At 50.1% G+C, this 27817-nt stretch overlaps 2 protein-coding genes across 2 annotated transcripts in view; one reads left to right on the top strand and one right to left on the bottom strand.

Annotated features, from left to right (window-relative positions):
• LOC147584797 (uncharacterized) overlaps positions 1-18031 on the top strand; it is a 36628-nt gene extending 18597 nt beyond the window's left edge. The window contains exons 4-5 of the mRNA XM_086712733.1: positions 13564-13667; positions 14149-18031. Coding sequence (XP_086568859.1) covers positions 13585-13667; positions 14149-14581 — 516 coding nt within the window. The 5' untranslated portion in view covers positions 13564-13584 and the 3' untranslated portion in view covers positions 14582-18031. The remainder of the gene's footprint in view (positions 1-13563; positions 13668-14148) is intronic.
• Positions 18032-20753: 2722 nt separating this feature from the next.
• Positions 20754-27817, bottom strand: part of WDFY2 (WD repeat and FYVE domain containing 2) — a 183507-nt gene continuing 176443 nt past the window's right edge. Inside the window, exon 13 of the mRNA XM_025924453.2 lies at positions 20754-27613. Coding sequence (XP_025780238.1) covers positions 27584-27613 — 30 coding nt within the window. The 3' untranslated portion in view covers positions 20754-27583. The remainder of the gene's footprint in view (positions 27614-27817) is intronic.

Here is a 27817-nt window from a genome sequence, read left to right as displayed (position 1 = left end):
CCCCGTTCATGCTCTGTCTCTCTCTGTCCCAAAAATAAATAAAAGTTGAAAAAAAAAAATAAAAAAATAAAATAAAAAAAAAAAACAAAGACCTCCTTCCAGCTCACAGATCTTCAAGCCTCCCAGAGAGGCACAGAATCTGGGAGATAATAAGTACTCTAGACATGTCAGCTAGCATTGTTTTAATATCCAAACCCTTTAACCTGGAATTAAAGTCCTCTGTTGTCATACCCCACCTACCTGCCCAAAAATATTTCCTATTTTTTTCCCACATGGATCCTCTACCAGTCAGTCCATTAATTTTGGAAAATGCCACTAACAGTTTTATGTCTCCAAGCCTTCATCCCTGCTGTCCCTCTGCCTGGAATGTCCTCCTCCTGGTTAACTTTTGCTTCTCTGTGACTCAACTGGGCACAACCCCAGCACCGAGCTTAGTCAGGTGCTCCACCTCTTGGCTTCCATAGTGCCTTCTGGGAACCTGTTGCATGACAGGAATCGCCTGTTGACAGGTTGGTTCTTGCGCAGAGCAGAAATCCTTGAGGGCAGACACTGCCTGGCCATTAGGAGGCGCTCGGTCTGTGTCGGCTGAACCACAGTCCAGGTCCTCCAGCCCTTTGTGCACAATGTACAAACCTGTCCACGCCTCATGTTCCCATTCTGTAAAATGCGGATAGTGATGCTTTTGCAGGCTAGAGGTGAGGATTAAAGAGAGAATTGTAAATTACTTGCCCAAGAGAAATTACTCACGTGCACACAAAAACAGGCACATGAATGTTTAAGCAGCTTTATTTTTATTCATAATCACCCCAAACTGGAAACAACCCAGATGTCCTTCAGCTGGTGCATAGATAAAGGGGGAGGGGGGACTTCCACACAATGGAATGCTATTCAACAATAAAAAGGAACAAAATACTGATGGATGCAACAATGTGGATGAATCTTGAATGAACTGGCAAAAGTCAAGCCAGACTCAAAAGGATACATACTTGTATGATTTATGTGACATTCTGGAAAAGGCGAGCCATAGGGACAGAGAACACATCAATGGCTACAGGGTGGTTGGGGTGGGTGGGGGACGACTATGAGGGAATATTTGGCTGAAGGAACTGTTCTGAATCTAACGCAGTTACCCAACCCTATGCATTTACAAAAATTCAGAACTGTGCACGCGCATGCGTGCTCGCGTGCGCGCACACACACACACACACACACACACAGACGCAGAGTTTTACCGTATGTAAAAAAAATTTAAACATACAGTTGGCCCTTGGGCAACGCAGGTTCAAACTGTACTGGTCCACTTATGTGTGGGTGTTTTTCAATAACTCCAGTATAGGACTGTAAATATACTTTTTCTTCCTTATGATTTTCTTAATAATATTTTATTTTTTATAGCTTAATTTATTACAAGAATACAGTGTATAATACATATACAAAATATGCTTTAATTGACTGTTCCAAATTATCAGTAAGGCTTCCAGTCAACAGCAAGCCAACAGTAGTTCAGTTTGGGGGGAGTCAAATTATACCTGGATTTTTGACTGCATGGTGGGGGTCAGTGCCCCTGATACTGCATTGTTCAAGGGTCAACTGTGTGTTGTGTGTGTGTGTGTGTGTGTGTGTGTGTGTATGTGTGTGTATTTGTATGAAAGAAAAAAGAAAGAAAAGCATTGTAACTCTCAGCACATGTCTGGCAGGTAGTGAGTCCATTTCTTAGAAGCAGATGATTTATTACGGTTGTTTCTTGGTGCCTTTTTTTAGTAATCAATGAGCTCCTAGAAGGGGGACTTTATTTTCTTCAGCTTTGAGCCCAGGTCACCCAGCACACCCAGAACACACAGTAGCAGGTGTTCAGAAGCATCATTGGTGAGGAATAAATACAGAAACACCTCCCATGCTGTGCTGTGTGGAGACCAGGGAGGTCCCTTCCTGGTCTGCCTGCTCCAAGGACATTGGGGTACACAACAGCTGGTAAAGGAGAAAATGGCCACCTTTCAGTCCAGGAGAACACCTTGACCCCAAATTTTGTGTTTCCCGAGAGCCCATGTGGTTCTGGGAAAAACAGGATGGGGACAATAGTCACAATGAGCAGCCAGCCCCAGTGCCTCCCTGGGGTTCCTGTTGTTCCTCCATCATCATCACTGTCCTAGAATTGTCTCTGCACTGCCTTTCCCCTAAGAAGCCAATGAAAGGGAAGGGGACAGGAGGATGGAGAAGGAGAGGGCCACCATCCGGCTACAATGGAGTCTGGACCCCAAAGTGCCCAGATTCTTCTGATCTCTCTAAAAAATCAAATTAATGGATGCAAGAGTAACATCCAGGCCCCAGCAAGGCCAGTGTGGGCCTCAGCATCATTCCACATTCTGGACCATCCCTAGTTACCTCCTTTATTCTCCCCATCTCCCCTCCCTCTAAACATCTGTCTCCTTTCTTTCATTCCTTTAGGCCATATTCCTTTAGGGGTCCAGCTCACAGCTAAGCGAACCGAGGGATCTGTGCTCATCTTAGTAGGTGCTGTCTTCAGACTTTGTGTGTAGAGGGAAGGGGAGGGGAGGAGGCATTTATTCAAGATAACCTTTTTTTTTTTTTTCTAATTTTAAAACAGAAGAGTATTCATTTAGAAAATAGGGAAATAAAAATATGCAAGAGTAACAGAAAACTCTCCTGTAATTCCATCATTAAGCTATAGCCACTGTTAACATTTTTGGTCTATTTCTCTAAGCCTTTTTCTATGCTTGTCCCCTGCTCTCCCCTTGGAACCACGTGATATGTATCATTCTGAGTCCTAGGTTTTTCCACTTAACCACTGTATTTTAAGTGTTTTCTCATGTCATTTAATATCCTTTAAAGTGTCACTTCTATTCAGAATATATTCTATTGTATGAATGTTTCATGATTTATTTAATTAACCCCCTCGTATGGGATATTTAGCTTGCTTCTAATTTCTCACTATTGAAAATGACTCGGTATGGGGCGCCTGGGTGGCGCAGTCGGTTAAGCGTCCAACTTCAGCCAGGTCACAATCTCGTGGTCCGTGAGTTCGAGCCCCGCGTCAGGCTCTGGGCGGATGGCTCAGAGCCTGGAGCCTGTTTCCGATTCTGTGTCTCCCTCTCTCTCTGCCCCTCCCCTGTTCATGCTCTGTCTCTCTCTGTCCCCCAAAAAATAAATAAACGTTGAAAAAAAATTTAAAAAAAAAGAAAATGACTCGGTGATAAATGCTTTTGCACATACGTTTTTGCTGGTCTTTGGTTACTACCGTAGAATGGATCCCTGGTGGTGAAATTACAGACTTAGTGTGTGAGCATTTTTAAGACTTGGATCTGTAGTAACCACATTACCCTCCAGAAAAAAATGTACCAATTTATATTCCCCCCAGCACTGGAAGTGCTTGTGTTTTTTACTTTCTGTTGTTCTCAAGTGAGTGAGCTTTGTAAAACTGATGGATGAGATATGGCATCTTATTTTTCTTTGCATTTCTTTGGTTACTAGTGATATTGGAGTTGGTGGTGGTAGTTTATTGGCCATTTGTATTTCTTTTGCTACTTGTCTGTTCATGTCCTTTGCCCATTCTTCTATTGAGATTGTTATCTCTTAAACTTTCTTTATAAGCCTTCTTTGGCATATTTATTGCAAGTGCTCCCCTTCCCCCTCCCCTGTTGGGCAAATTGCTTTTTAATTTTTTTTTTTTTTTTTTTATGTTTTGGTTTGCCACACAGAAGTTCAATTTTTTTATGAGGTCAGGCTGTATATTTACCATTAAGACTGATTTATTCACTTTTATGATTAAAAAATCCCTTGTTAGTCTAAATAATTTAGTTACATGGTTCTCTCCCCACCCCCATTTTCCTCTAACATTTTCTTAGCTTTTTAATGCACCTGGAAGTCTTTTTGGAATAAGGTAGATAAGGAGCCTTTTAAAAAATTTATTTCTCTCTTTCATGTTCTCTCCCTTATATTCTTAATTTTTTTTAATGTTTATTTGTTTTTGAGAGAGAGAGGCAGACTGCAAGCAGGGGAGGGGCAGAGAGAGAGGGGAGACACAGAATCCGAAGCAGGCTCCAGGCTCTGAGCTGTCAGTACACAGCCTGACACGGGGCTCGAACCCACAAACTGTGAGATCATGACCTGAGCCGAAATCGGTCACTTAACCGACTGAGCCACCCAGGCGCCCCACTCTCCTTTGTATTCTTAATAAACAATGTCACACAACACTGCTTATTTACTACATGTGCTTTCCTTCCTTTTGAGTCGTGATCCCATCTTTATCATATACCAAATTCTCGTTAAGTTGCTTCTGTCTGTTCCACGGATCTGACTACTAATTATTATGTTCTATGTTCTGTTATGTTCTAATTATTCGCAGTATATTTTACTATCATCTAGAGCAAGCCCCAGCTCATTAGTTTTATTTCTACAACATTTCAACCCACAAGATTGATCGGTGGGGTTGAGGAGCCCCCCTCCACCGCCCACACCCAGAAGGATTCTGGAGCCCTGGCAAGGTTCTTGGTCTTCGGCTGCCCTAGGGAGTCTCAGGAAAGAGAATGCATGAGCCCAAAAGTCAGAGGTCATTTGCCCATTGGCTTTTGGTTTTCTGCCAGGTATCCGAGGCTGCTTTGGATGAGGCCCAAAAACCACTTGGTGCTTGGATCTCCCCACCTGCCATGGGGGTAGGGGCGTCTGGGCTGCTGTGGCACTCAGGGCGGGGCCAAGCCTTCCCTGGGCTCCGCAAGGACTGCTCCCCTGGTCTCTCTGTCCCAGTCTAGGAAGTCAGCGTTGTGCTTGGAACGCCTCCTGGCCTGTGGGTCGGGAGCCTCATCTGATTACCTAGCTGGGATTCAGCCGTTGTTTTTAAAGGAGTTCTACCCGGCCCTCATTTAGGGGAATTTTACAAACAAAATCCCAAAGAAGCACCTTCATACTTTTAATGAGCGGAGGCCCCAGTGCCCACACCCAGGTTCTCCCCGCTGTAAAGCAGGTGTTCTCATTGTGTCCCCAGGGTGGTAGGCAAGAGCCTCCCTCGATGTGACTGCAGGGAGCAAATTCAGTCATCTTGCACCAGAAACACTGGTTTTGCCTGCGCACCTTGGGGCTTGGACCTTGGATGGCCTGGGGAGGATGAGGAAGTGACAGCCTTTTCACTTCTGTGTGAGCAACGTGGAACCTTTGGACAGGTGACCGGGACTCCTCCCTCAGGTGGATCCTTCCCGTTAGCATTCATAAATGTCCATTTCCGTGTCTAAAAATGACAAGCACAATAACTTTGCTAGACTCCACGTTATGGCGACTAGCTGTCTGGATTTCCGCGGGACTAAGTGCGTCCCCAGCATGGAGGACTTTCAGTGCCAAAGCTGGGGGAGTGCTGGGCAAGCTGGGATGAGTCCCTGCTCCACACCCTGCTCCTCCTCTCCTTCCCTGCTGGCCTCTCTCTTCCCTTCCTCCCTTCCCATTCACCCGAAACCACTCCATCCTGGCTTTCTCCCCAACCGTTGGCGACCCTCGCCAAGGTCACCTGTGACCCTTGTGTTGCCAAACCCAGAGGATGTGCCTCCGTTCTCAGCCTGCCTGACTCCCAGCGGCACTTGCCGCGGCTGTCTGGGCTCACGGGGAGCACTGTCCACATGGGCCCTGTGACGCCACTCCTGTGTCTGCGGCCCCTCCCGTCCCTGCTCAGTCCTCCCCAGACTCCTGAGCTGGCTGCAGTTTCTCTGCGTGACCTTGAAATGCTGCAGTCCCTCCCAGCCCAATCCTGGCCTCCTCTTTTCTCCCCCTGCACTCTCTGTGAGAATCTCACCCCTGGCCGTGGCCCCACGTGCTGTCACGTGCCCTGGTCCCCCAGTGGTCTGCATGCAGCCCAGGTCTCTCTTCGGAGCTCCCAGCTCGTGTCTCAAATGCCTCATACTCAGCATGTCCAAAATCCAGGTGTTAGTGTTCCTCACTGATCTCTTCCTCCTCTCGTTGAGCCAACCTCAGTGGATGGCATGACCGTCCACCCTCTTGCTCATCCTTGACACCTCCCCTTCCTCCCCTTCTGTATGTAATTGATTTGAATGAGTCTCCATCACATGCCTCCAATCTGTCTGCCTCTCTTTATCTCCACGCTACCACTGCCCAAGCACCTCGGTCACTGAGACGCAAGCAGTAATACTAGGGCTCTCAGTGCCCTCTCATGCCCTCCCCCACCCTTGGTGGCTTCCTCCACAAAGCTGGCAGAATGACCCTTAAAAATGCAAATATGTTTCATTCTGCCTCAGATCAGCCCTTGGTGTCATTAGAGCTCGGTGTCGTTGGCGTTGGCCTCCAAGGCTCTAGCCTTACCAGGCCTCACTCTCCACCTCGCTCACACAGCTTCAGCCCCCCTTGGTTGAGCCCTGCAACCTCAGGGCTTCTTTGCCCAGGCCGTGCTTCACACCGGAGCACCCTCCTCCCCGCCCTCACCCCTTCCCAATACCCTTACAGCTTGTTCCCACCTCTCCTGTAAATCTTAGATGCCACCTCATTGCTAACGTGGGCCCCCACACCACTCCCACACCGCCTCATGTGCTCGTGAGGGCCTGCACACACTCTTCCATCACGGCACCGACTCGAACAGTGAGTGTGAGTTAATTACGAAACAGCCTGCTTACGCTTGGTGAACGCGAAGGCCGGGGGCCCTCACAGTACCCCTCGTACTTAGCGCTGGGGCTGCCATTGAGCAGGCCCTTGAGAAATACTCACTGAATGAACGGAACTGGATGGAGAGGATGAGTTGAGGTTGGGGGCAAAGGGAAAAGTCTGACTCCCCCTCACTGTGGTCTGACCCCAAACCAAGAATACCCCATACGAGGCTGACAGCATGAATGCCTCCTGGTGCCTCGTTTTCTGCAACAACCTGTGCGGCTGGCTTCCCCGGGTTGTATGACCTTTGAAACAGTCTTTATGCGACGTGTAAGGTCAGTGTGTGAGGCTCCCAGGAGCACGACGGGACATTTTATTACCGCACAAGTGGAGAAGTACCAGATGGGATCCACCAGGGCAGGAGTCCGCTCCTTTAAAATCTGCACCAGTAACCTCCCAGAACCAGAGCAAAGTTCTTTGTCCAGTGGGTAGTCCAGCTGGTGGCAGATATCCCCTGGCTCATAACCAGCGTGGCTCTATTCAAGCTGGCTTTGCAGGTTTCCGAATAGAAACACCTGTCAGTTTTCCTGTGCTAAAATGTAAAATTTACAATACGGTTTTCTCATCAAGCAATAACTAACTTTAATGCTATTGAAATATATCAAACTCAGGATATTTTATGATTTTAGGAGCAGCACGATTTCTTTGAGGTATAATTGATGTACAAGATCATATTAGTTTCAAGTGTAATGAATTTAATATTTGGATGGGAATGTGGTTTTATAGTAAGGCTTTAAGGGAGCGGTACATCTCTCCTTCAGCATCACCCAGACGTGACACAGCTTTACATCCCTTCCTAATTAGCTTATAGAGAGAGCTTTGCTTCGAGTCATGTACCCATGTAATAAAGGTCCTTGTTGCCATATTTAGAAGACTATGTCCAACATAAATTCCACTCCCAAATCTCTTTCTTATAATGAACCTCCATCAACATAATGAGTTCCTTGGAAGGAAGGCATTGTGTAAATTAAAAATACTAATGAGTCATAATGATAATGAATTATTTTCCTTATTACTGGGAGCAGGACTAACCTTGGGCACATTTTCCAGTATCTGAAGGTGCCTTCCCTACACCCAGGATTGCCTCCCTTAAAATATCTCCTTCCTTCTTCCCCTTTTTTTCCTTTCCTTCCTTCCTTCCTTCCTTCCTTCCTTCCTTCCTTCCTTCCTTCCTTCCTTCTTCCCTTCCCTTCCCTTCCCTTCCCTTCCCTTCCCTTCCCTTCCCTTCCCTTCCCTCCTTCCATTTTTTGCATCAAAACTCTGAATCCCCCAAATGTCCCTGATCCTATCTGGTCAGTCTTGGAGGAAAGGAAGTTACCAAACTGGTTTACACTCAAATGAGTGACCAAAAGCACCCATTAGCCATTTTCAACAGTGCCCTAGCAGTACCTGGATACTGTTATTTTGAAAGGTAGCTGATTAGCACAGAGGAACTGGCAGACTTCCTGGCTGAGACAAGCTGTGTCTTAAGGATTGTCAGGTTACAAGTAACAGGAACCCACTCAAGCTGAATAGTCAAAAAGAATTTGTTGGTGGGCTACAGGACAGTCCTCACAGAACTCTGTGGCAGAGGCACAGCTAGGCTTTGGGGGCGTCAGGGACAGGACAGGACTGCTATGAGGAACTAGGGTAAACTTCTCCCTTCTCTGGGACCGTTGTCCACAGACTCATCACAACTGCTTCACTCTCTCCCCTTCTGCAGACAGACTCGCTCTGCTTTTCCATGCACACTGGCCAAATATGGCACCACTGAGTCAACCTGCACTCGGTTCCAGGGTTCTGTTTCCACATTCTTGGGTGAGGGAGGCTCGAGGCCAGATGGGACAAACACAGTGCCTGGCCCAGGGTAACAATTTCATTATGTGTTTGTTGATTTAGACAGGATGCGGGCCCGCCCCTGAGGGAGGGGGATGGGGTACCTCTCCACAAGAAGTCTACTACATCAGGCCAATGAGTTTTTTGTTTTTGTTTTTTGGGTTTTTTCTTTGTTTGTTTGTTGCTTAATTCAGTTGGAAGCCCAGGATGTTGAAGAGCTTTGGGAGAGGAGAATGACATTGGCTCACGTTGGGGGTGGGGATTAGCAACAGGACTGTGATGGGATCTGGACAAGTGAGGCAAAGAGCTCCCGGGGCCAAGTTCATCCTCAGGGAATAATACTTGCAAACAATGGGATACCACTCCCTTGGCACCTGTGTTGCCTGGGACTCAGCCGGGGTTTAATGAGTCAAGAACAGGGGGATTTGCCAATTTGTTTTCCACTTCGCATGCGCTTGCTGGGAACTTGGATAAGTCACCAGACCTCTTTGGGAGTCTCCTGATTCCAATTCTTTTAATAAAAAATTGTACACATGCACACATACAAACACATATACACACATACATTACTTACGTACTTTTATGTTATTCTTTTAGCAGATTATTACCGTGTTTCCCTTTGCTGTCCTGAAGTTACTCGGGAAGGGCCTCCAAAACCTGGCTGGGAGGCTCAAGGAGTATAAATCGCTTGTGGCCAGAAAGAGAGATGGTTCACCTCCTTCTCGGGGAGGAGAAATGCGTGCTGTGTGTGAAGAGCTACATGTGTTCTTTGTAGTGATGAAGCTGGTGATCTGGGAGGCAGAAAGCGCACAGAAGCAAATGATGTATCAGATCTGCTCCTTTGGGAGCGGGTGGGCGTGGGAGAAGGTCAAGGAAAGACCCGTTTTGTGCACTTGGGTTGAGGGAGAGCCTCAAAAGATAGAAAAACCCTTGGAGGGCCTGTGGCTAAAAACTGTGGATCTCCAGGAGTTTTTCTTTTTAAGTTTATTTATTTATATTTTTAAAGATTTTTTTTCAAGTTATTATTTTTTAAAATATTTATTTATTTTTGAAGCAGAGACAGAGCATGAGCAGGGGAGGGGCAGAGAGAGAGAGGGAGACACAGAATCCAAAGCAGGCTCCAGGCTCTGAGCTGTCAGCACAGAGCCCGACGCGGGGCTCGAACTCACAAACTGTGAGATCATGACCTGAGCCGAAGTTGGACGTTCAACCTGCTGAGCCACCCAGGCGCCCCTATTTATTTTGAGAGAGAAAGGGAGTGTGAGCTGAGGAGGGGCAGAGAGAGAGAGAGAGAGAGAGAGAGAGAGAGACTCCCAAGCAGGCTCCATGCTGTCAGCATAGAGCCTGATGTGGGTTTGACCTCATGAACTGTAGGATCATGACCTGAGCTGAAATCAAGAGTTTGACACTAATGAAATAAGCCAGTCAGGAAAAGACAGAAATTGTGTTTTCACTCATATGTGGAATTTGAGAAACTTAACAGAAGACCATGGGGGAAGGGAAGGAAAAATAAGTTACAAACAGAGAGGGAGGCAAACCATAAGAGACTCTTAAATACAGAGAACAAACTGAGGGTTGATGGAGGTGGGGGGTTGGGAGGGCGGGGAAAATGGGTGATGGACATTGAGGAGGGCACTTGTTGGGATGAGCACTGGGTGTTGTATGGAAGTGATGAATCACGGGAATCTACTCCTGAAGCCAAGACTACACTGTATACACTGTGTGTTAGCTAACGTGACAATAAATTAAAAAAAAAAAAAAAAAAAGAGCTGGACGCTTAGCCAACTGAGTTACCCAGGCGTCCCTCTCCAGGAGATTTTAAAAAGCACCTACCACTTGGCTGTGCCCTAGAGGAGAGTATCTGGCAGGATGAATGGCCCAGCCAATCTTCCTGCAGCAGACTCTGTTAACGTTTAAATTGGCAGCTCTTTCTGCTCACTGGACCTGTCCTCCCCATGCTTTAATAAAACTAGCTTTTTGCACAAAAAAAAAAAAGAAAGAAAAGAAAAGAAAAAAAGGTTCAGGTGTATTCTCATAGGGGATGAAACAGCCAACAAACACACAACATCTATCTCCCAGGTAGGGAGAGGAGGTGCAGACAGGCTCACCCTGGCTCTCATCCGTCCAAGTCCAAGGCGAGGAGAGACGAGGTGTTTCCGGACAGGCGGGGTGAGCAAGCCCGGCCCTTAGCCTGGCTGGGTGCGGGCAGCGGGGCCTCTCAGAGGAGGGGGCTGCAGGCCTGCCGTGTGGAACCTCTTTCTAGCATTCATTTCCTTTGCTCAGGAGTCATTTATGACAATCCGTCCGTGGAAGGCCGATGGGGCAGATAGCTTTTGGCAGAAGGCCTTTCTCCTTCTCGCAAATGAAATCACACGGAGAGCCACTGGCAGTGAATACAAAGGAAGTGTCTGAGGCCAGTGGATGGAGGGGAACAGCTGTTGGAGCCCGAGTCCTCAGGAGACTTCAGAATCCACAGACTCACAAGGCAGGACCCTCCAAAAATAAACTGGAATGTGGACAATGAAGAATGCTGTCTGGGATGGAAGTCAAAACCCGGAATTACCAATGCTAATGCAGAAACGAAGTAACAAGCAAACATGCACTGGGAGCCCTCCGGTCCACACACGCATTTTATTTCTCCACAGAACCCTCTGACCCTAGGAAGTGGGCTGGCCAGCGGTCTCCCCTCTACAAGAAACCAAGGCCGAAATTGCCACGGTGGTTTGCCCACGGTCCCATCGCTGGTGGGGGCCCAAATCCAGGCTCCCGGCGCCCACCCCGGTGCCCCGTCCGTGGTGCGAGGCTGCGCCCGCGGGCTTGGGTGCTGAGCGGGGCGCTGCCAGGGTGGTGCATCCAGCACTGGGTGGAACTGGTCAAGCAGAAACCCCCAGGAGTGGCCCAGAAAAGAGCCCAGGGCCCTGGCACTGGGAACCCTTACTTGTTCTCACCTCACGTTGAAAAACAATACAGATGGGCACGAGGACAGGCAAACAATAATTCCACCATTCAAAGATAAGCATTTTAAACATTTTAGTGCACCAAAGTCTCATCCTTGCAGCTATTTCCCGTTTTGATACCTTTCCTCACAGAAATGGGACTCCGCTGTTCCTGCCCTGTTGTAACTTCGCATTCTGTGTATTGTGAATATTGTTCTGTGTCAGGCACACTTCAACGGCATTTTTCTCCTGTTGTTAAAAATGTGTGTGTATGTATGTTTTATGATTACAGAAATAATCCTAGAATTACATGCTTGTTGTAAACCATTCTAATTCAAATAGTGCAGAAATGGGTAGCAAAGGAAGCCAACGTTTTACTTCATCCCACCCTTGGGACATAAGCAGTATTACTAAATTTTGTATTTCCTATTCGTCCTTTTCGACGCACAGACCAGACGTGACAGACTTACGTGCACATAGAAACTCTCTGCACACGGTGGGCTCGTAGACTGTTGTACACTTTGCGTCTCCCCTTCCTGTAACGTGGGCACCTCCTCCTCCCCGGACGTGGGGCTCTCAGGCATCTTGGCTCCAGTCCGGGGGCAGAGGAAGGTCTCACGGGACCCGAGAAGGAAGCAGTAGCAGCCGGGAGCCAGTTACAGCATTTGGATTGAAAACCCTCTGAGGGGAGGGAGACGGCAGCCCAGGCGGCCGCTTGGCATTCGTGAGGCACCCACCCACCCCTCCTCAGGGCCGCTGGCAGGAGGGGCCCCATGGCACTAGGTGGCTCCCTGCCACCCTCACCGAGCGCTCTGTGCCTCCCCAGCTGTGTGTATTCTCACGAGTGCCCTGATCCCTGCCTTGGAGGAAAGAATACGACTCCAGAGCGGTGAGTTGAGCTCTTGGGATGTTTTGTGGGTTTGGCGTTGTTCCTGACAGGAAGCCGGTGGGCCTACATTTGGTCCACACCCATGGGGAGATTCAGCTTGTCCGGTGGGCCCATGGGCCTTCTCTTTGGTCACCTGAAATCAAGCAGTGTTGTGCCAGCCTGGACGGCATCGAGGTGTGTCTGGAGAGGCGCTGACTGAAGGCTGGGAGGGACCCAGGTCAAGAGGAGGGTCAGTCCGGTGCTTCTTCCTGAGGACACACGTGCTTAAGGAGCTCCTGGCGTGTGGACTAGGATTCCCGAGTGTTCATCCGGGCAGTAGAGGCTTCCTGGGAACCTGCTCCGAAGAGCACCTTCGCGTCCCCTACTCCTGCCTCCTGCCACGGCCGGGTGGCTGCCTGCCGCCCACACACAGCCTACGAATTCCCTGCGAAAAGGGAGGCAGAACTATGCAACTAGAAACGTTAAAGACTCCAGTCCTCCCCGGAGGCTTTTCCCCATGATCATCTGGGAGTGGGCAGAGCGTCAGGAAAGGGAGGCCTCTGAAGAGCAGGGCAGCTGTGGGAGGCATTCAGGTCGAGGGTGAGGGGGTGCATTTCCTGGAGAGCATGCTGCTCTGATGAGAGACGACAGGTTCGTGGAGCCGGTTCTCTCCTAATAGGTTAAAATGACCCGCTCAGAGAAATCAGGGAGAAGGCAGTATATGCAGGCTGCCTTCTCTCTGCGGTAGTGGGCAGAATAATGACCACCTCCCACCCCCCGAGGTCCGTGTCCTAATTCCTGGGACCTGTCACTATGTCACCTTTACATGGGGGAAGGGGACCTTGCACAAGTGACTAAATGAAGGACATTGGGATGGGGGGAGTATCCGGGGTTATCCAGGTGGGCCCAGCATAAGCACGAGGGTCAACAGAAGGAAGGGAGGTGAGTGCGAGTTGGAGAAGGAGACGGTCTCCTTCCGGGAGAAGAAGAGGTCACTGGGGCAGGGCAGCCATGAGCAAGGAATGCAGGCGGCCCCTGGAAGCCGGGGAAGGCGAGGCACTGGTCTCCCCTAACACTCGCAGAGCGAACACGGCTCTGTGACACCTCGATTTCAGACCTCCGGCCTCCAGAACTGTAAGAGAGCGCGTCTGTGTGGCCTTAAGCCACTAAGTTTGTGGCCATTTGTTACCACCACCACTGAGAAAATTAATATGCTGCTTGGCAGAGAAGAGGAATGGGAAGGTATTGTCCATTTTTGCTTATAAACTTCTCTTGTACGTCTTGTAGACGACAGTCTCCTCGGGAGGAATGCTGGTTCAGACGCTGAATCCCAATGACCTAAGTGAGAAAGGACGGCACTTAATGGAACTATGGTCTGTGCACAAAACAAAGTAAGTGACGTGGCTTCCTTAAGACTGCATTTTATGGAGTATTGCTTGGTGAGCAAAAAGAATGGAATCTTGCCATTTGCAACAACGTGGATGGAACTAGAGGGTATTATGCTAAGCGAATGAGTCAGAGAAAGACAAATATGACTTTACTCATATGTGGAATTGAAGAAACAAAACAAATGAACATAAGGGAGGGGAAGCAAAATATGAAAACAGGGAGGGGGACAGACCATAAGAGACTCTTAAATACAGAGAACAAACTGAGGGTTGCTGGAGGGGTGGTGGGTGGGGGGATGGGCTAAATGAGTAAGGGGCATTAAGGAGGACACTTGTTGGGATGAGCGCTGGGTATCATATGTAGGGGATGAGGCACTGGGTTCTACTCCTGAAATCATTCTTACACTAGATGCTAACTTGGATGAAAATTTTTAAAAAAGACTGCATTTTATTAATGTGCCACACGGGCCCTTTTCCACAACAGGTTTATTGTAGAATGTACATTGATTCGGATCCTAGTAGTTGACGGCAGGCCCTGCAAAGTTCCTGGCACAGCGGGAGTCCTCTTCATGAGGGGCCAGGCGTGGCCGTGCTCAGACCAGGGAGGACCTTCATCGTGCTCCTGGGAGAAGCCACAGAGGCTGCCAGCTCTCTTCTCAGTGTTTCTCGGGCCCACAGAAGAATTGCCGAGGGCTGGCGACCATCCGAACAGGAAGGAGCCTGGCAGAGGCGTCCCTGCCCCGCACGGCTCAGAGAGAGTAAGGATGGTGAGAGGTCACTCCTCCCTCCTGTGGGCAGCCCTTGGCTCACCGGCCACAGATGTCACAGCAGTGACTGGGTTCCCTGTGCTCGCTTTGGAGGGCGTGCATGTTCAGTTCTGGAGCACTGAAAGGCAAGGGTCCAGATCTCTTACCTGATCTTAACAGAAACTACAGTCATACCACCGTATCTCAGCGTGTGACAGCTATTTCGAAAAGCCCCATCTGTAACTTCCACGTTGACATTCTTGCCCTTAAACTCAACTGGGGGGGCTCCCTCATTGTGAAGCTGCCGGCACCCATCAGCTCCCCTGTCATTGGTGCTGTCTGTCTCTGAAGGCCTCCCTGCCCAGTGCTCCCCCACTCCGCCTCTGTCCTCCGCGTGCCCCGAGTATGTCCCGCTTTTGCTCGCTGATCTGCGGACCGTTGCTGGTGGATTACTTCTCAGGCCTCGAAATCCTGATGTTTCAAAGAGCCATACTTCTTCCCAGTTTTCCCAGGAATAAACCAGTCTCTCATTACAAAAGAGGCCCGGATGGAGTTCTTTGCGAAGCATAAGCAAGCTGCCCTGGGATTGGGCAACAGCGGAGATACAGCTGAGGCTCCCGTGCAGGGTGTGCTCTCCAGGCATGTCCAGCGTGTGGCCCACGCTCTAAGATGGGAGTTAACTCACATATTAGTGGGCAGCCCGCTCAGTGCCAGCCTGTGCCGGGGGCCTGAGGTCCCACAGCCAGCAGGGCAGATCCTGCCCTCGCCCAGCCTAGGTACAGCGAAGGCTAGAGTGGCATGACCCCCTTGGGAAAGGGGCAGATCTGGGCACTAATTTCACAGGGAGGGGCTCGGGAGGCCCAGGCAGCGTGCAGCATGACTTCCTTCATTGTCATGGTCACTATCTTATGCTCCTTCCACCTCCTGAGGGGGGGCCAGGGTGCAGCCCTGGGTTCCAGGGAGGCGTCCATAAAGAGCTGATCAGGAGGACCGGGAAGCGACATCTGTGCACACTGCTGTCCCACACGAGGCTTGTGGGACGAGCGCCTGCAGCCAGCTCCCTTGCCTCACACCTGAGGGCGCCTTCTCTCTCCAGTCTCCCTGGTCCAGAGGCGGCGGAGGGTTCTAACTGAGCGGGGGACCCGAGGGCACCTGGCTCCATTGCTCATCGTGCCAGGAAGGTCGCAGCCTTTAACTTCCGTGCAGAGCAGCCACAGGATTGACTCTCCCCAGAAACGACCTAAAACCAGAGTAAAGAGGACTAGGGAATTGCTTTAAGAGGGGCACATTGGGACTAGAAAGGAAGAAGCCTTGTCCTCAGAGGCAGTGCTTTGGTCTCCAGTTTGCATTGGGCGTGGCTGAGGGGGGCAGTGCTGGAGTCGGGGGGGACCACTGGGGGGCCCCTCCTCCACGAGCTGTCCTGACTCCGGCAGCCTGGTGACAGAGGGGGCTGGTAAACGCTGGCTTTCCCGTGTCAGAGAGGCATGAACCGGGGCCGAGGGAAGTTGATGGGAGACCGATGGGGACCTGGGGACAGGCCCAGGCCCCCGCACCCCCACCCAGGTTTCTAGACATGGCGAGTGTGCAAAGGTAAGTAATAATCACTAAGGAGACAACTGGAATTATCTGGAAGCATGTTGGAACAGAAGGCGAGCACAGCTCTCTTTGGGATCTGCCCTTCCCAACTTTTATGAGGAGCTCTCGGGAAAGACCTCCTAAAACAAGGGAACTAAACCCAGCAGCAGACACCCCCATACACCCGAGGTGCCAAGGGCCACTCCCAGTGCCACCTGGGTACGATGCGTGTGTCCTCACGGCCCCCAGGGGATGGGCACCGCTGTCACCCTGTTTACAGGGGGGAACCAAGCACAGAGGCTGCCGGCCCAGCCGGGCCCGGCCACAGCGTCTGGGAAGCACGCTCTCGAACACCGCTGCCCCCTCTCCGAGAGCCGGTTTGTTAGAAGCCTAATTTGGATACACATCCTTGGAGTCAGTCCTAAGAAATAATTAAAGATCTGGGAAACGAGGCTGCTCGTCGCAGCACTAGTGAGAGAGGGAGGTGATAAATTATGGAACACCTGTACAAGAAATCTGTTCAAACCTGAAAACCCTGCCGTAGATAAATGTCTGTGGGAGACGAAAACTGCACTGTATCATTAAATGAAGAGATCCGGTTCCAAAACCGTGCATGCCTTGTGATCCGATTCTTCCTATACCCGCGCGGCCGTAGAAGGAGACGTGTGTTGGTGCTGGGGAGCGTGCTGCAGAACCCTGGCTCAGAGACCTGGCCCAGATTAGCCCTCTGATGCACAGACCCGAGGAGGCTCTGAATATCCTGTGACGAATGCCCAGGGGATGTTCTCAGGGAAGCACACGCCCCAGGAGCGACTCAGGCCAGGAGTGCTGGGAGAGCGGCTTCTCGGTTCTTCTCCCTTCCTGAGGGAGACGTGCTTGGCTCTGCCTGACCGAGGTGAGCGCCATCAGGCCGCGGAGGGCCCCCTGCCCCTTGGTGCTCTGGGCGCATCATCCGGACACCTCCACCGTCAGCCTGTGTGCTTACAAAATCTCCGCCAGCAAGCCCACCGCCCGGATCTGTGCGCCTAGCCCACAGGTCACAGAGCGACGACCAGGCCTCTTGGGTTCAGGCAGCCCGGCTGTGGCCCTGGAGACCCGAGGGAGGGCTGGACAGGGGGACTGAGCACATGGACGCCTGTCCTCCATGAGCACTGCAACAGAAGGCGCCAGATTCCTTCTTGCTCTTCGGTATTTCCTCATTTTACCATAATAAACAAGTAAGTACTGCTTCTGTAAAAAAGAAGAAAAAAGCTTATTTTTAATTTAAAAAATGAGAGCCCTACATGACACGAACCTTTCTAGCTCTGACATCCTCTGATCTCATTACAGCTCTTGAAGGTTTACTCTGGTTTCTTTTCTTTCCTTGGCTTCCCAGGAGAATGCTTTTGTTTCCCAGTGTGCTCACTGTAGAGACGCCGTGTTCCCGGAGGCCCGTGGACAAACGGACCGCCACCTGCAGCCGGCAGTGGGGCCCCGGGGAGGTGACGCTGGGTGAGGAACCTGTGTGTAGCCAAGGGCCAGGGTGGGGAGGGAGGACGCGGCCGAGCAGCTTGGCAGAGGCAGTAAAGTTCCTTTGCTCTTACCGTGTTCCTCCCTGAAAAGAAGAAAACACTTTAGCAATTCAAGAAGCCACCAGCCAGGGTACTCTGAGAGGCCAGACTCATTCAAGCAAGATAGCCGACCTGGGAGGCGGGAGTCTGAGCGTTCGAGCGGCCTCGGCCTCAGCGCGGCCCTCACGCCATTGGAAGGAGACCCGGGTCTAGCATGCAGAGGGAAGGGGGGCCGTGCAGGGGATTTTGCTCCCAGGAGATGGGCTGGGACGGGTGCCCATGTCCCAGGGCCCGGAGGGCACAGGACCCAACTCGCTCGCAGGCTCTGGCGGGCAGCACTTTCCACCCAGGCCGAGGGGCGACCCTTCAGGGCCTAACAAGAAGGTCTGGAAGCCGAGCAGCTTGGCTGAGTGCTGTTTTGAAGGGGAAAGAGAGCAGTTCCCGATCACAGTCCTTTGTGTTACTAGCGGTACTGGTATTAAAAGGAGGCCAGCCATCCACAGTCTCTTCACTTGAGAATGCCGTCCTAATCTCCTCGTGTCTCTGTCCCTTCCTTCTCGCGGCCGTGCACCGGGCTCCAGGACGGCGTGCTGTGGTCGCCCCGCCCCTGCGACCCTGCACACCTCAGCACAGGGTCTGGGAAGGCGGCCCACGCCCTCTCTAACCACAGACTGGGGCCTCTCCACGTGGAGCCTCCCCTCCATGAAACTCAGGGTAGGGTGGGACTGTCCTCTTTCCCCATGAGTGTCCCCAGGCTTCACCGGTGAGACGGGTCCCTGGCCTGTCGGGGTGAGTTTTGTAAAGTGCCTCACCAGATTTTACACCCCCCATTTTTTCCCCGTCTTTCTGAACTCAGGGGGTCCCTGGAAGACAGAAGTCCTCAGGTTGTGATCAGGGTCATCAAAGTCCTAGGCAAGGCCACGCCCTCCCTGGGTAAAGGTGATCCCAACCGGGGAGGTGGAAGGTCACCTGGGAAGCTGACCGAACCCCGGGGAACGGGATCCGTCCATAGCAGCAACGCGAAGCACGTTGGCCGTGACTCGGCTTTTCTATTTCTGGAGGCGGTTATCTGTTGGGGTTTTGTTCTCTAGCTGGGCAGAGTCCCAAGGGACAAGCTCCAGGAGAGGAGGAGCTGGGAGGAGGTGGCCAGGAAACACTTGACCTCCGGGGGTAAGCTGCGTCTTCTCTCTGGCTCTCTCTCCATCACGGATAACCACTCTTGAGCCGTTGTGAGGCTCTCGGTGACCCTGTGGCCGTGAGGATGGCTGCACTTCTCCCCTGGCTACCGCCTGCCCGGTTCCCGAACACCTCACATTCCTGCAGTGGGCAGGCCCCACCCAGCCGCACCCCTGCCCCAAGACCCTCCCTTAGCCCCCAATGTCTGTGTCAGGCAAACTCCCCTTGACTCCTTGTTCTCCCCTGCTGGGTCTCCCTGCTGTATGTAGCGCATCAGGACATTCCTCCGTGTGGACCCCTGAGGGCTGGGGCGGCACTTGTGGGCCCCCGGCAGGGGTCGCTGACATGACCCATCTGGAGCCCCTGCAGCCACAGGCAGAGGCCAGTCACGAAGCTGCCGTTCTCACAGCTTGGTTTCTCCCTCACTTTTAGCTCAGAAATCGGTTCCCACATACTTGCCCTCTTGCCAGACCATCCTCCTCATCGACTGAAGAGGGGAAACGAATAGAAATCCTGAAGAGCTGGCTCAGAGATCTAAGGAAGCCAGACCAGAGTCAACTCAGGGCCAGGGAAGGCAGGCACCAAGGGCCGGTGGGCGGACTCCACTTCTACCTCCCCCTGGCGACGAGGAACTTAGGAAGACTGGGAACTTTAATTTTAAAATAAATATGACTGGGGCCAGGAACAAGCCAACCTTCATCTTCAGCAGCAGGTTTTTCCCCCCCTGTGAAAATTTCTCCTTTATTTGAAAATTTGGTTTTCTTAAAAATTCTGTGTTTAAGATCACCCCGCATTGTTGGTTTGAGGGAAGCAGGGCGGGAAGAGGGAGACGTGCTAATGGGCTGTGCACCTCCGTACCCCAGGAGAGGGCTCCACCCTGCCTCCATCGTGTGCAGCCCCTTTGTGGCCCTAGGCTCAAAGCATGATTCTGGGATAGCACATATTTACATGAACAAATTACACGAGGCCAGTTTACATTTGCTTAAGATTAGGAGTGGCTTCAGTAATGCACGTGGCAGAGCGCCCGGGTGGTTTAGTTGGTTAAGTGTCCGACTTTGGATCAAGTCACGATCTTATGGTTCGTGGGTTCAAGCCCCAGGTCGGGCTCTGTGCTGACAGCTTGGAGCCTGGAGCTTGCTTTGGACTCTGTGCCCCCTCTCTGCCCCTCCCCTGCTTGCACGCTCTCTCTCTCTCTCTCAAAAATAAACATTAAAAAAATATTACGTACTTGGCATTCTAGTGCTAGTTTGAAAAACTTCTGTGTTACCCCATTTTACCTCCTAATGACTGCAAAGTTGTAACAACACATATAGAAATAAACACATATAGAAATATCTACATACGTTCTTGGTGTTCAAGGCAAAATAACCCTCACTCATCATTCATAGAGGAGGAAAACCCAAGTGGACGGTTCCTCAGAGGTGCTCAGATCCAGGCTATCAGCCAAGGCACCCCAGGAAGGGGTTTTCTGGGTGCACCTGCCCGGAAGGTCGGCGAGTATCGGCTCCATTTGCATCCGTCCTTTTCCGAAGAAAACGGGGTGGGCGGAGTGGATGGTACTTCTGGAGTGTGGGGTGTGGGTGGGTTGTCACAAAGGGGCCAGGAGGGAGAGGGGCCACCAGTCACAGGGCCTTGGTGTGAAGGGCAGTCCAGCGACCCCACCCACTGTTCAGTGCCATGCAAGCCATTGTTTTCTTCCCACCTCTCTTCCGATCCATAAAATTGGCTTCCTGAGTTTTTAGCCCTGAAGTCCTTTCTCCTCAGTTGGAAAGTTTCAATACAGTTAAAGCAGACTTATGTGAAAGATAAAGAAAAGAAAAAGGACTACGCGGCCACAGCCCATTTGCTGTGCAGAGCCTGGGGTAAACGGTGGCTCACCTTGGTTTCCAGACTGTGGCTCTCCCTAGGTCTAGACAGCCAGGTGCAGGAGTGGCCCAGAGACTTCCCTTCCCTCCCACGGTTAACACCAAAGCGGGGCTGTTGGGATGCATGTGGCCGCACGTTTCAGCTTGACGACAACAATGAGGGACCACAGATGCGGGCAGGTTTCCACAGAGATTTTATTTTAAACCGTGGAGGCAACTTTGCATTGAGAGTCTCTTACATTGGTAATGGCTACAGGCATGTTTCAGTCAGAGGGAACACAGTGGGAAAGTGAGCAGAGTTGAAAAACATTCACAACATCCAGCAGCATTTGAACAGAGAACGGGATACAGACATTTTGACATGGTAAGAAATTCTTGCTCCGTCTCACCGGATCAGTCAGGAAGTCAAGGTCAAGCCTGTCCGGTCTGGTTGGTGGACTCTACCGGCAGACAGCATGGCCATGCCGGAGGGTTCTGCTGGAACCACACGTGAGAGATCGGTTCCAGCCTCGGGCTCATTACCTTCTCAGCCTGACCCCTTGGGGAATCTCATTTCAGAAAGAAAGAAAAAGACACCCGAAAAGTGACGTGCCTGCTGCGGCCAGGTGCGGAGGTGGCCACAGACTGACGGCATGCAGGATGGCAGAGTCCATTTCCCTGGTTATGAAGAGTGGGAGGCAGGCACGAACGTGGAGCTAGCACCTTCCCTGTTGTCCAGTTAGTAACAGTTTTTGTCCTTTTCATATAAAGATTTTCTTTTGCAAAATGACAGTACATGAAAAAAAGTCATTAAAAAAGCAAGGCAAATGGCGTCAAACACAAATATATCAAGAGTACCATGGTTACCAGTGACACAAGTGTTTGGTCTATACTTCATACGGGTGGATGCTACTGACCTAAGGCTGCCATCTACCTGGATGGGAAAAAGAAAAGTGTAGACAAATGAAATACTTTTTTCAAACCATTTTCCCTTTTTGTAGTATAGTTCGCCCTCTTCTGATTCCCAGAGAACCGAGGGAGAAAGGTTATCAAGGTCAGATCCTAAATCTAATGTCAAAACTAACTTGCGGTTCCCTGACACCGTCTCTCCCAAGAAAGTCAGATACGCTTCTTAAGTCACAAAGGTGGACAGTTTGAGGTATCTATTTTTAATGAGATGGTACCATGATCAAGTTCCACCTTCTTTATCTTCTTCAGACCTCTAGATGGAAACACGCAGTAAGCAGTTTATGTGATGTGACAGAAGACAAAGACATTCCTATGTCAGCCACTAGTCAAACAGTGAACAACATAAATGGAATCACAGGATCGCAGGACTGGAAGGGGTCTTAAGGACGATCATCAAATTCGATCCCTACTCCAGGCTTCAGCCTCCCTCCCACTTTGCTGACAAGGGGCTGTCTACTGGCTGTGCAAACATTTCCTGGCACGGGGAACAAAGGGAGGAATCCCACTCCAGTATTGGGCAGATCTAATTTCTGAAGACTGCTTTTGGGTGTTAGGCCTAAATAGGTTTCTCAGTGGAAGGGATAATGTTCACGGGCAAAATTACAAACTAAAAACCCCAAGGGTTGGTATGGATGTAATTCTTGGTTGTAAACTTGAGCAGAAGTTGAAAAATGAACACGGGTACCCTGAATTAAGTTACGGACACACGATACCTGGCTAGCGCAAGACAAAGGCGAACGGATGCAGTGGCAAGAACTAGAAAGTGCCGAGCCCCATGGCAGAATGTTGGGGTGCCCTGGCTGCGCAGGGTCGGGTCTCTGAGGTGGGGGCTGCCTGAGCCCTTTTCACAGTCTCTGAATTGAGGAAAATGTTCCCTTCCACTTGGCGAGTGCCACTAGGTGGAGGATTTATCACATTTGCCACACTGTATTGAGATGACCCATTACTTGCGAGAACGATTTAAGGCCAACAGGGAAATTGAGGGCAGCTCCTGCTTACGCACCCGAGGGGCTTGGCCACAGTTGTCTAGAACAGTCTCCTCCTGCCCCAGGCAAGCTCTTTCCTTTCTCAAAGGGGAGCAGCCGAGACTGGCCCACCTGCGCAATAAGGGAACTAGCAGGCAAGTTCTCCCAGGCCGAGTCCATGCATGCAGCGGTCTCCAGCTCCACCTCACGGCCTCCAGGACAGGGCTGTGCCTCCAGAAACTTCAAAAATTAATTACCAAGGGCCATTTTAACATAACAATCCCAGGTATTTCTAAAGGAAAAACAAACTTTGATACTAGCCTCAGCTGCAGGAAAACTTGACTCTCAAACTCTGAGTGAACCCCTCCTGGCGAACTGTGTGCGGCCTCCCTCCCTGCACGGGCCCGCCCGTAATGACAAGAGCTCGGGCCCCAGGACTGCCGCTTGAGCGCGCGATTATTCTCCGGCAACTCCAAACCACTTGTGGCCTCTGCGTACCAGGCTGATGCCAGATCGTAGGCATTTGTTTCTGTTTCTGCAGCCTACAGGTCACTTCCAGACTCCACTAACCCCACCTCCACCTTTAACCGGCTCAGAAACCTTTTCTGCTGGGGGAGGGGCACCCTGTGCAGAACTCCCCGGGGGGGGGGGGGGACCTCAAGCATGCTCCTTTCACTGAATGAACTACATGGGGCTGAAATGACCCATCTGCTCCCCCGTGTGGCCTCTGCCCAGGCCAGGAAGTGGACCCCGGCACCCCAGGGCCTAGTTCAAAGCCCTCGTATGTGATGGACACTCAACAGATGGCTCACGAGGGCTACGATCTCTAGGAGCACCTAGAGAACTCTGTGCTTCCCAGTCAACTTGCTAGATACCCACTTTCAGTTAAAATTTACTATTATTTTATTTATTTTTATTTAAAAATTTTTTTTAAATGTTTATTTTTGAGAGAGACACAGAGCGCAAGCAGGGAAGGGGCAGAGAGAGAGACACAGAAACCGAAGCAGGCTCCAGGCTCTGAGCTGTCAGCACAGAGCCTGACTTGCGGCTCGAACCCACGAGCCGTGAGATCATGACCTGAGCCGAAGTCGGATGCATAACTGACTGAGCCACGCAGGCGCCCCAAGATTTACCATTATTTTAAAGGAGAGAAAAAGAAGACTGTTTGGGCAAAGTGCTTTCTTTTACTTTAAAATATATATCTTAGTGAAGGAGATCGCTTACATACAATTAAACAATGAAAAGGCAAAAGCAAAGGAATCTCATTTAATGAATATTTGTGGCCAGTAACTTTGGTACACAGTTTAGAGCTATCCCTTTACTTAAAAGTTAAAATCCAGGCTTTAAAAATTGATTTTTAAGCAAAAGTAAATTATGCTTTTTAAAAGTGAATCTGGGGCACCTGGGTGGCTCAGTCGGTTGGGCTCAGGTCATGATGTCGTGGTTCATGAGTTCGAGGCCCATGTCCGGCTGTGTGCTGACTGACAGCTCAGAGCCTGGAGCCTGCTTCGGATTCTGTGTGTCTGTCTCTCTGTCCCTCTCCCACTTGCACTCTGTCTCTTTCTCTCAAAGATAAATAAACATTAAAAAAAAAAAAAAGAATCCCAAACCATGAAAAGGTGATCACGTTCCCTAAGAAAGACCGACTCAAGGCTAGCCTTCAGACAAAAGGGAAGATGAATTTTCAACACCCTCGGATTTCCACTTGGATTTGGCTGCTGGGGTGGTCCATGGAGAAGAGCGCCAGAATGAGTTTATTCTGATCAAGACCAGCAATAGTTGCCTCATTGAGTAGTACCCACCCACTCGTAAACAAGGCTGGAGCCAAAAGAAGTGTCAGGTTCACCTATAAGAGAATCAAATCTGGTTCCCAAGAGCTGCTTGAAGTCACTCCTAGTCATGCCATTACTAGTTAAGGTCCAAAAGCAACTGTTCCTCAAAAACTCTTCTTTTAGGTTCTCTTGTTTACACCTCAGCTGTATCCAACTGTCTGGTGTGACTACATGTTTTCTGCTTGGAACATTCTAGATCTCTGAAGATCCCTTCCAGTTTTGTGATTTTATGATTCCTTGAATAATTCAAACAACCAAATGAGAAACACGTCGTTGACTGACGGCATATAAAAAGACATGCAATTCCAAGTGCTTAATTTAAAACGACTTTCGCTACTGTGGACACAAACCCAGGCAGCTAGAGGTTCCAGTAACATTTCTTTGGAGAAACTGAGAGCAGGTGATTGGTTTTATCCTACCAAACGAAGAATAAGTCTGTGCATGACGTGTGCAGTTTTGCCAGTTTCAGGTAAGGCATCACTTGCCGGAACTGGTCAAGTAACAGAGCAAAAACATATGTAAAGTGCAATTCCAATAGGGCAAAACAAGAACTGACAGTTAACCTGGACAGGAGCAGAGCCAAGTGCTGGTGCCAGCCTTCACTCCTAATGGGTGAAGCCTCCAGCCACAAAATGCTTGGAAGACACGCACCACCCGCGTCTCTCTCTCCATGAGTCACAAAAATGGCGGAGGCACTCAATGTAAAACTCAAAGAATTCACAGTATCACGAACACGCACAGTTGGTTTGCTAAGCGCTTCTCACCAAATTCAAGCACCCACACAGACGAGGAAAAAGGAAAAGGCGGAGCAGCGGATGCCACGATACATCTGTGGTTTCCGATCGCGACTCTCATCGGTGGGGTGTCGAGTGGTTTCGACCTCCGAGTGGCTCTGAGGGCTGGGGTCCCGCCGTGCTGGGAGGGAGATGGCTGCAGTGAAGTGCAGGGTCACGGACCAGGGGGACCGCGGTATACACTCGTGACCCCATAGGGGCAGGCAGCTTCCCCGGTGGGGTGTGAGCTCGTCTAGACCTAACTCACAGCCACGTCAGGCTTGAGGGGCACTGGTCTACCGCTTCCCTAACACTTCTCCCTCTGCGTTATACAGGCCACGCTCCAAAACCCAGGAAGGGAAAACAGATTAATTTCTATTACTCATTTCCAACACATGGTTCTCTATCATGTGCAACTTAGTAAGCGGCTCCAAGTTCTCGTAGTAGACTATAATATAGATATTTGAATATTTGAATTCCCTTTTTAAAGCTCTCTCACAATCATGCAGAAAAGACTCGATTAGTTATGAGGCAACTAACTGATGGTAAGCAAGGGTCATGTGGAAGGGGACAGTGACGTGACCGGTGGTAACCGCTTCCGTGGGCGTGTGTGCACGCGCATGCGCACGTGCAACCTTAGCGTTTGGGCACGTGAGCTCATCCGGTCTGAGGTCTCGGGTGATGGCCGCCATTACTCTGGCTGCACGGGGCGTGCGCACTGGTCCTGTGTCCCAGCGCTGCAGCAGCGGACCCTCTCTAGGAAGCCCCCTCCCCGGGTCGTACACGGGCCAGTGTCAGGGGTCTTCAGAGAATGGGAGTACCGCAGCCATGTAAGGCTGGTAGTACTTTTCCTGGTTGGAAAGAAAAGCAATGAATAGTCGCTGAGGGGCAAAAAAATGGCTTCCCCCGAAGCGAAAGAAAACTCGGGAGCAGTTCAAATACTACCACCAAAAAACTGTCAAATCAGGAATGCACAAGCTAATATGGAGAGTGAAGGGCAAGTCATTGGCCTGTTTATCGGCGAGGCTTGATTTAACCTGGTGATCTCAAGACTCAGTGATCCCCGGCCGCCCCTGCCAGGGGAGGGTGACGAGGCGGTACATGTAAAGCGTGCACAACGAGGCCGGCTCATCGTGCATGCCTGCTGCTAACGCAGTCTGGCTTTACAGGTGAAAATAAGATTCCTAAAAGGGACTTCAATGGCCTGAGGTGAGTCACTACACATAAGAGTATTTCACTTCATCAAGTCTGTCTGGATTCCCTTCAACTGAGAGCTCTTCAGGTTCATTTTCTAAGCTCCCCACCCACTTTTTAAAAAATTTTTAACATTCCCAACCAGAACACGGTATGAGCTGTACGACTCGGGACCTTTTACGTCTCAGATCACACAGGTTTAGTACGAAAGTGTGCACAGTGTTCTGAAATACATTAAGATCAAAATCTTTAAATATCTAGTTTTTAAAGGGGAAGAGAATACAGATGGTGAGTAGAGCAGGATACGATCTCGCAGTAACAAACACATTCAAATTCAGAGGTGCAGCGTGGAGAAACACATCTTACAGATGCTTCCCCCCCCCCCCCCCACCGAAGGTCATGGGTTTTTGTTTTGTTGTGTTGTGTTTGTTTTGAATATTGTGAGCAAGGAAGAGCTATGTGAATAAAGCCAAAACAGAAAAGGCTCAGACAGCTCCAACTGAATTAGAAATGACCCAGGCACTGCGAGTTGAAGCTCTGAGTTACAATCACCCACCTCTGTGGGGACAGTGGTTGGGAGCAGCTTTCTCACAGCCTTTTTGTAACGTGGGAAAGACGGAGACACGGAGGCAGAAGCACAAGGTCATGTCTACTCAGAACATGAGCGAGTGAGACGTGTCAAAGGGATAACTCTTCACGTGATTCAAGAAGTCGGTTGGAAAACCCACATGAATGGTTTCCCAGCTCTCTCTGTTGAAGAGGATTTCTGTGAAAGCGGAAACGCTGAGAAGAAAGAGCGTAAATATAAACACACTGGCAAAGAGTCGATGAAGCGGAGAGTAGGTAACAGAAGAAAAAGACGCTGACCACAGAATATGTGCCGGAAGTGAAGAAAACATGGAAACGACTTTATAATGACCAAAAATACCCTGAACAGATGCCTCCGTCATTTCTCCAACACGCAAAGCAACAACTAAAACGAAGTGTTGAAAAATGTAAAAATTAAACACCCCACACAAAGTTTTCAGTATGCTCAAAACAATGTAGCACAGCCAGACCGTATAAACCATTTGCTAAAAAAATATCTTCTTTTATATCGTATGAACGCGTTGAAAGTCTCCCTCGCCAGCGTTCACTCACGAGCTCACCCCTGTACGCGTTGCTACCCCGTCAGCTCAGCCCCGCTCTGCAGTTTCTCTCGAACTCTCACACGTCCGCTTGCAGCTCCAGTAATGATGTGGATTAGAACAACCGTTTCTTGAGTAAATACTATCTTTGTGATGCCTGCAGTGTCATCAAGACACGACTGGGGTCATATCCCACAACTGTGAAAAGGAAAAGAAAACATCTGATGAATTAAAAATTCAATTGTGCTAAGGATAAACAGTCCCCATCGAATCCAAGCGAACGTTTTGAGAAGCAACTAGGAGCTACGCTAACGTGCTTTCTAAATCTATTAAGTAGCATTTTGCCACGAAAATGTTTCACGTAAACTTTAAAACCGTGGCTGTGGGGAATTTCAATCCAGC

The sequence above is a fragment of the Puma concolor genome, chromosome A1, assembly GCF_028749965.1.
Source record: "Puma concolor isolate L17-30 chromosome A1, mPumCon1.1.hap2, whole genome shotgun sequence".
Lineage (NCBI taxonomy): Eukaryota > Metazoa > Chordata > Mammalia > Carnivora > Felidae > Puma > Puma concolor.
The sequence above is the reverse complement of the archived record's forward strand: the minus strand, read 5'-3'. Positions and strand labels throughout refer to the sequence as shown.